Raw genomic sequence first — 7,818 nt, forward strand, 5'->3', positions numbered from 1 at the left:
TCTCCAGCAGCCACACCTACCCCACTCGACCCCTAAGTCCGCCGTCTCTCCATCTTCCCGACCTCCCCACACTATGCGTCCGGCCGATTTGAGCGGACCCAGCGCCTCTCCCGCTGGCCACGCCATGGATGGGGAGGACGTGCCGATCTAGGTGGAGGTAAGGAGAGAAAGGTTGCGTGCGTGGGCTACCTGCCTTGTTGGTGAAGATAAGGAGAAAGAAAGTTACCTGGGGGAGATGTTACCTGTGTTTTTCATCTATTTTTTCTCATGCAAGAATAGTACGTGCCCAGCCCCTTGTGCCCACGTGGACACCACCAGCGTGCGCACATTGCGCGAATGTTAATGGGTTTTATTGCCAGCGAACACAGTGTATTTTTTTTTTTAAATGTCATTCGTTTGATTCCGGTCACAGGGCTATGCGGACGTTCGCTGGGGCCTCCTTCCAATAGTAAAACGGGGGCTCCCTCAAAAAAAAAAAAAGTAAAACGGGGGCAGGTAGCCAACACCCAAAACCCCAGCCGCAGAACGGAAACGGAAACTTCTCTACCCGCGCCCGTACACGGCTCTTGCCTCCATGGCCTCCACGGCGGCCGCGGCGGCGGCGCCGGTGGTGATGGTGACGAACGACGACGGCATCGACGCGCCGGGGCTCCGCTTCCTCGTCGACCAGCTCGTCGCCCAGGGGCGCTACCGCGTCCTCGTCTGCGCGCCCGACACGTCAGTCCTCTCCCCTCCCCCCTCCCCCTCGTGATCCCCCCCTTTCCTCGATCCGTCCTGTTTCTCGGTTACTTGTTGCTTTGTGATGATTCTGCTGTGGGAGCACACGGCGATTGACGATGCGCTGGTTCCGAATGGGGATTTCTTGGGTCGAAGGATTAGGAGACACAAAAAAAAAAGGAAGAATTTTGGATGGGAAGTGTTAATTTCCATTCTCTTATTTGGCACTCGCACCTGAAAAAGCATCAAAGCATGGGAACGGGAGATATAATTTTTTGTTATGCATTTTTTTCTTTCGTTTATGTTTTTCCTATTGATCATTGATGTCAAACTACAGAAAGAAATGTTACCTTCAAAGAAACAGGTGAATTTCGATGCTGTAAAAGTAAAAGTAAAAGTCGTGATTGAACATTTGAAATAATTTATTCCACTATTCCAGGTGCTAAGTACTGTTTTTCGTATGTGTAAGTTCAGGATAAAATTCCAATGTGGACCATGTACTTGTTAAAAGAACATAGGTTAATTGAGATTTAAAAGCATCATCACATCCCATCTCGTTTAGCAACCAAAAATCCCTCAAAGTGAAAGGTTGAACCATATTCAAATAAGGATTTCGGCTGTCAAATCTGGTGCAATGCGGTGGAAGTTTTTGAAGTCTGGTTCAACCTGAATATCGGTTGCAACAACTAGATTTGTACAGCAGAATTTACTCTTAAATTTACAAGAAAAAATAATTTATGAAGAAAGGAACCCATAACTGAACCTGTTTCGCCACTTGATTAGAGCACTGGGTATAGCTTTAAGCATTATATATACCGGTACCGGAGCATCAGCTTCTGCAAGCTGCTGTGTGGAGAACATGGAATCTGTCCTGGTGCAGAATGTAACTGACTTTAGCTTCGAATACTCATTGAAGTTGCCACGTTGTGTTCAATAAAATATGATGCTGGGCAACTCTGATTTGGAATGTGTGTTATTGGTGCATAACAGTATGTCAGATAATAAGATGCACTTATGGTTCATTTAGGGAATGGTTTTCTTTGCAAAGTACTGATGTTGTCATCGATCTGAAACCTTGGTGCTGTGGAGAATAAAACTGATTTAGTGCGATGTGAAGCAAAAGAAGGCGTGAGTATAAGATTTAACTGATTGCAATCGATCACATCCACTTATGGCACCAATTTTGTAATGTTGTTTATTTATTTTTCTCGTAAAATGCAGAGACAGGTCGGGCGTTAGCCACTGCATTACATGGCGTTCTGCACTTCGCTGTAAACGTGTCAATATCAATGGTGCTACAGCATTTGGAGTTTCAGGTTTGTCTGTTTTAGTTTTATGAGTTTCATCTTTTTATATTACATACATGCCAGGTTTTTTGCCACCCGTGGGCTATACCACTGCATGGGTTGCCATCCCGTCGCTGCCTCGAGATTTGCTCCACAGTTGTAGAGCCAACTCACACAGCCGTTTAATAAGAAGTTGCCATTAATTAATTAAGACGATTACACCGACAACTATAGTGCAGCATGTCAGCTAGTGGCAGAAGGATATCTGGTTACTAATGCGTGACATTTCTGTTTGTTCATTTATTTTATTTTATTCTGGCATGGTTAAATGAGGACACATGCTAGTGGTAGGTCCAGCTTATTCGCACATACCATTTGTTTTTTTTCATTACCTGCAACCGATGCCGGACTAGGAGAAGACTAGAATTATATATGGTGCCATGATTTCCTAAGAAGCTTTGTCGATGATATTTTTGCCAAATTTGATAGTGTCAATGTGGGGCTGTGGTCTTTATAGACATAAAACAGAACTGTTTACACTTTATTTTACATGAGAAACTTGGAGTCAATGTGATCTTAAGATTTATGTGCAATACTGTCAGCTATCTTCTTCATTGCTCCTCTGCTACTGCTAGTTTTCCTTTTAATATTCCAGTTAAGTTATGCAGTAGTAACAGCGGAAGCACTAGACAATGGCATCCGTCCGTAGTAACAGGGGTTTATCTAAACTCAAGATAAGGTGGTTTTGATAGGTTGGTTGAAACAAAGGAGATAAAGAGGGTGATTTGATTCATCCAATGTAGCCAAGTCATGTGGCGTCTTTGATTCATACATGAAAAAATCACCCCATTGGATGATAGATGTTATATGCCTGTCTGATGTATAACTGTTATGTTTCACTGTACATGTCGGACCTAATTGCTATAGTTAATGACCATATGGCTATCACAATACTCTGAACATATAGCTACATTCAAGAACCGAACATTGCCCGGATCAAGTGAATCCCAAACGGTGGATGGATGCGGGGTTTATAGCCTTGGGGGCCGGGGGGCGGGGGGGTCGATAGAGGTTATTTTCCTTATTACATGATGAATGAGGAATATCTCTTCATAAATATAACAATATTCTTAATTGTATTTGGATTTCAACGAGATTATGTGTTAGATGCTCATTTGTTCTTATTGATTTTAAGGAACTCCCGCTGACTGTGCCTCTTTAGGCATCTCTGGGAAGCTCTTTGATGGTTTGGTTCCTGATTTGGTAAGTTTTGGAGTTTCTTCATGGATCATTATGCTCTTTTATGGTTTTACACAAGTGTGTAAGAAGTGGCTCTCTGTGTACATAACTACCTACCGATAATCTTTTCCGAAATAATTTTGGGTTCCATGTTTCTTCATTTTTAATGCAGGTGCTTAGCGGAATCAACATTGGCAATAATTGTGGATTACATGTGTAAGTATCTTTGCATGTGCATGCCAAAATGACATGTTTGTATTTTTCATCAAAATTACTTCATGTTAACCGATGCCAGAGTATCAATCGAAACCATTCAAGGTCAAAAGCAACAAGAGGAACCACATGCGGTGTTTGGGCAGTCTAACTGTCTATTGGAATTATTACCATCAACTTAATTGCATTGCTTTGATCTTATCAATCAATCGTGAGCACTTGTGTTTTTTGTGTGTAGTGTATATTCTGGAACAGTTGCTGGTGCTAGGGAGGCATTTATATACGGGATTCCTGCATTATCTATGTCATACAATTGGTATGCGATGTTTTTTTTGTATATAATTCTATATATTTACTATCATTTTATTGTGCAAATAGTACATTCATATTTTAACCAAACGTTTCAGGCATCTGTACATTCTAGAACTTGATAACAAATTTGTTATATGTTCATATTATGTTACTTATTCAATGTTTTTTTTCTTCATATTTTGTCATATTGTCATGGTGTATCATTTGAAATACTGGTATCTGCAAAGTACCAACGAACAGGCAGTTTGCTGTACTTCTGATTTGTTCAAAACCTTCAAAAAGTGCAACAAATAAATGATTTTGTCCAACATGTGGAAACAAAGAAGCAGCAGAGTTTGCTCACCTGAAAGGCTAAAACCTCATAATTATCTTTCAGCATCTGAAGTGGCTGTGGCTGATATAAGAAAGCAGGAGTCACCAGTGATTTGCTAAGCAATAGTTTTTTGAAATATTTCCCATTTCCTCTTTGGGAAATTTAGGTAATTCCAGACTTTCAAACCAAATCTCAGATCATTGGAACGTGGATTGTTCTGCATAAGTTTCGTGGCAGGATCCCCATGCACTCCTAGTGCACCACATGAATCCACCAGTGTTCGTCTATAAAAGCTTTATCGCCAGTTTTTGGCTATTTCAGTTTTATTCCAAGCTTGCCCTACCAAATCTCTGGCTAGCCAAAAATTCGTCCACGCAAGAAAAATGAACTAGAGTGGGCAAATAGGCAGGGCATGCCCAAATTGGCAACCATCCAAACATAGACCAATATTTTGGCAATGACCAGAAAATTGGTACGGTGAGTTTTGGCCACCATCCAAACATACCCTTGATTTATATGCTCAAATTTCATTCACACCTTCCATGCCTCAAATTTATGCAAGTGATTGACTAAGTTAATATAAGTGATAGTAGGGTCTACCTGATGATCTCTTAATTGTAACTTTCAGGGTTGCTGGTCAGAGCAGTGTTAATGACCTCAAAGTGGCTGCAGAGGTTTGTATCCCTCTGATAAATGCTGTCATGGTCGAGATCAAGAGTGGAACCTACCCTAAAGGATCATTCCTGAATATAGATGTGCCATCTGATGCTGCACACCACAAGGTATATCTACTGACATTGATTTTGTAGTAAATTATGTACTTCTATTTACAGTTTGTATGTGTAAAGGGAAAACAATCGGACTACAGATCTATACAATTTTGTGGACAAAACTGTGGAGTATGCTAAAGGTAGACCTTGTTGGCATTAAAAGTTTTATTACATGAAAATTGTTGGCATTCAAGATGAAGCAATTTGCTTATTGGTAGACCTTGCCTTACCAGTATGAATTATCTATCTTGAATCGTAACTGCCAAGATTGATATATCTCCCGATTTTCACTTAATGTTAAAACATCATGATTCCTTACCGCACACTTGCCCAAATAAAGTATGTGTGCTCCTGATATTCATTGAGTAGACATCTAGGTATATTTACATTATGTTCCTGTCAGTAGGGATACAAAATTACAAAGCAAGGAAAATATATGGCCAGAATTGGATGGGAGCAAACAGTCTACCAAAAGCCTTCTGTAGAAAGTTACCAGACGGCAAGCATGGATATTGACGGTGAAAAGGACAGAGATATAGACACTTCATCGGCGAATGACCTACTGTTTAAAAGAGTGGTAATTTTCACATATGTTTGATGTTTCATTCTGATTTTCTCCAACCACATTAATCTGAATCTGATAGTTAGCCTTCTAATAAAAATAGTTCAATAAGATATGCAGCATAATTGTTTTCAGGCATTAAAATGTATTTTCATGTCCTGAAGTCCTACTTATTCTGCTTTCCTGGTGTTTGATATTGGTCTACTGTCATACTGTGGACTGCTTATAGCGAATTTCAGTAAGACTACTTGGTATTCCATATAAAGATGGAGCACACTTGGTAGTCCTTGTTTAGACAATGATAATTGCTGTTCATGTTATTGAGGACGTCTGGAGATTTTATCGATATCAAATATGATGTTGTTATTCTTATGCTAACTGAAATTAAACAGATTGTGTTTGGAATTAAAATGATGAGTTCATATTTGTACATTAATTTCGTTGATCGTGCTTTAAACAGATAGTAAAGAGAAGTTATGATGAAGAGGAAGGGGAGGACATGGACTACAAATCCCTTGCAGATGGATATGTAAGAATGACCTAACTACCATACAGTGTCTTTGATGGAATCCATTGATAAGTATCTTGTTTTCCTCCAGATTACTGTTACTCCTTTGGTTGCTCTCTCCCGCGCAGAAGCAGATGTCATACCCTACTACAAGGCTTGCTTGTCTCGCATTTGAAGATGTCATCTTCCTCATCCCTCTATGTTAGTATTTTTATTCTTTATTGTTATTTCTGTATGGCATTACTTCATACTGCAAGCAGCAGAAACGTCAAGTCAATTTGCATTTCAGGAATATAATTGTCCTGCTTGAAAATATTTTTTTCTTCTCATTTTAATCTATGAATTATCTTATTACAATTTCAGATGCAAGAAACGTAATGCACATTGACAGCGTTGTACTTCCTCCATCCATAATATAAGAGTTTTACTAGTGTCAAAAACGCTCTTATATTACAGGACGGAGGGAGTACATTTCAAGGAATGCTGCCAAACTGATTTTCTAGAGCCTGTGTAGAACTGCTATTTACCAAACATACCCAAATTGCATTTTGCTTTTCCTAATCAATTTCACCTCTTTGCCTTGTTCGTTTTCTGTTATATAATGTGAAGAATAGCATCTATGTTTATTTTTCTCAAGCTTTTGAAACCACAAAACCCACACTTCACTATGCGACTGACTTCTTTTTACATGATGGTTTTCAGGCAAGCATGCTATTTGGGAGGCTGGCCAAACTGAACCTACGGATGTCATCGCCTGTAAATTGCGAATAAATCTATCTGTGACATTCTTGTTGACTTATCTTGGCAGTCTCGAACAACTCTAGCTATTCGTAACCGTGGTTTTCCGTAATTAGTGGGAGACTGGTTTTGGCTAAGACGGTGCTTTGCAATCTTTCTGTTACATGATGGCAATGTCCAACTCCCAAGTGGCTTCTCAAGGGCATGATTGGTATGCCAGCATGCAGCCCAGCCAGGATTTGTGGATGCAAATTTGGAATGTTTGATAACTTGTGCTGCATCGATTTTGTGGCACTAACATTAAAGCACCCCTGGACCTGGCTGAGGAGAACGGCTGAATCGGCCATTTTCGTCGAGCCAGAATCGAGCGGGCGTTGGACTCGACAGTGGGCGAACTGAGGGATCTAATACGATCCTACAACGCCATGAATCTCTTGGCTTGGAACTGTCGAGGACTGGGGTTGGACTCGACAGTGAGCGAACTGAGGGATCTAATACGATCCTACAACCCAGCGGTGATTTTTTTATGTGAAACGAAAAAGACAGCAAGAGCGATGGAAAGGTTGAAATGGAGCTTGGGATTCAGATGTGGAATGGCGGTGGATTGTAAGGGAAGGAGTGGGGGCCTAGCGTTATGGTGGAGAGACAACGTGCAGGTTTCTTTGAGGCCTTGGAGCCAATACTTCATTGATGCTGCGATAACTTGGGAGGGCAAATCCTGTAGATTCACTGGATTCTACGGGAGCCAAAAACGGAGCTTCGGAAGAAGTCATGGGATGCTATTAGATATTTGAGGGCTCAGGACAATCTTCCTTGGATTTGTGCAGGAGATTTTAATGAAGCTTTGTTCCAAACGGATCAACTTGGTGGAAATAATCGTAGTTTTGCTCAAATGGAGGAATTTCGGGACTGCTTGGCTGACTGCGGCCTAGTAGATCTCGGATTTTTAGGCTACCCTTATACTTGGGATAACAAGCGAGATGGGGGAGAGAATGTACAGGTCCGTCTGGACAGGGCCACGTGCAACGAGGGTTTCCTTGATCTCTTCCCAGAGACAACAGTGGAGCACGTTATGACAAAGGAATCCGATCACCAGGCGATTCTGATACGGGCTATGGAGACGGCTTCTACCCGTAGACCAGGAGGAGGTAGGCCTTTTC

At 41.1% G+C, this 7,818-nt stretch overlaps 1 protein-coding gene across 1 annotated transcript; it reads left to right on the forward strand.

The window, feature by feature from the left end:
* Positions 1–448: 448 nt before the first annotated feature.
* Positions 449–6,821, forward strand: LOC123143912 (5'-nucleotidase SurE). Its single transcript, XM_044562905.1, has 10 exons — positions 449–717; positions 1,939–2,033; positions 3,199–3,266; positions 3,415–3,458; positions 3,694–3,771; positions 4,709–4,862; positions 5,257–5,427; positions 5,873–5,941; positions 6,012–6,121; positions 6,623–6,821. Exons 1-9 carry the CDS (start codon positions 575–577, stop codon positions 6,093–6,095), a joined length of 906 nt encoding a protein of 301 aa, XP_044418840.1. The 5' UTR covers positions 449–574; the 3' UTR covers positions 6,096–6,121; positions 6,623–6,821.
* The last annotated feature ends 997 nt before the right edge of the window (positions 6,822–7,818 follow it).

This window comes from Triticum aestivum, chromosome 6D (genome assembly GCF_018294505.1).
Source record: "Triticum aestivum cultivar Chinese Spring chromosome 6D, IWGSC CS RefSeq v2.1, whole genome shotgun sequence".
Taxonomy (NCBI): Eukaryota; Viridiplantae; Streptophyta; class Magnoliopsida; order Poales; family Poaceae; genus Triticum; species Triticum aestivum.

Bases quoted from the DNA above. Each gene is read 5' to 3' on its own strand.
- LOC123143912 (XM_044562905.1), top strand. From the start codon at position 575: ATGGCCTCCACGGCGGCCGCGGCGGCGGCGCCGGTGGTGATGGTGACG. The intron at 5,428-5,872 runs GTAATTTTCACA...TGCTTTAAACAG, and splicing joins ACCTACTGTTTAAAAGAGTG to ATAGTAAAGAGAAGTTATGA. The intron at 5,942-6,011 runs GTAAGAATGACC...GTTTTCCTCCAG, and splicing joins AATCCCTTGCAGATGGATAT to ATTACTGTTACTCCTTTGGT.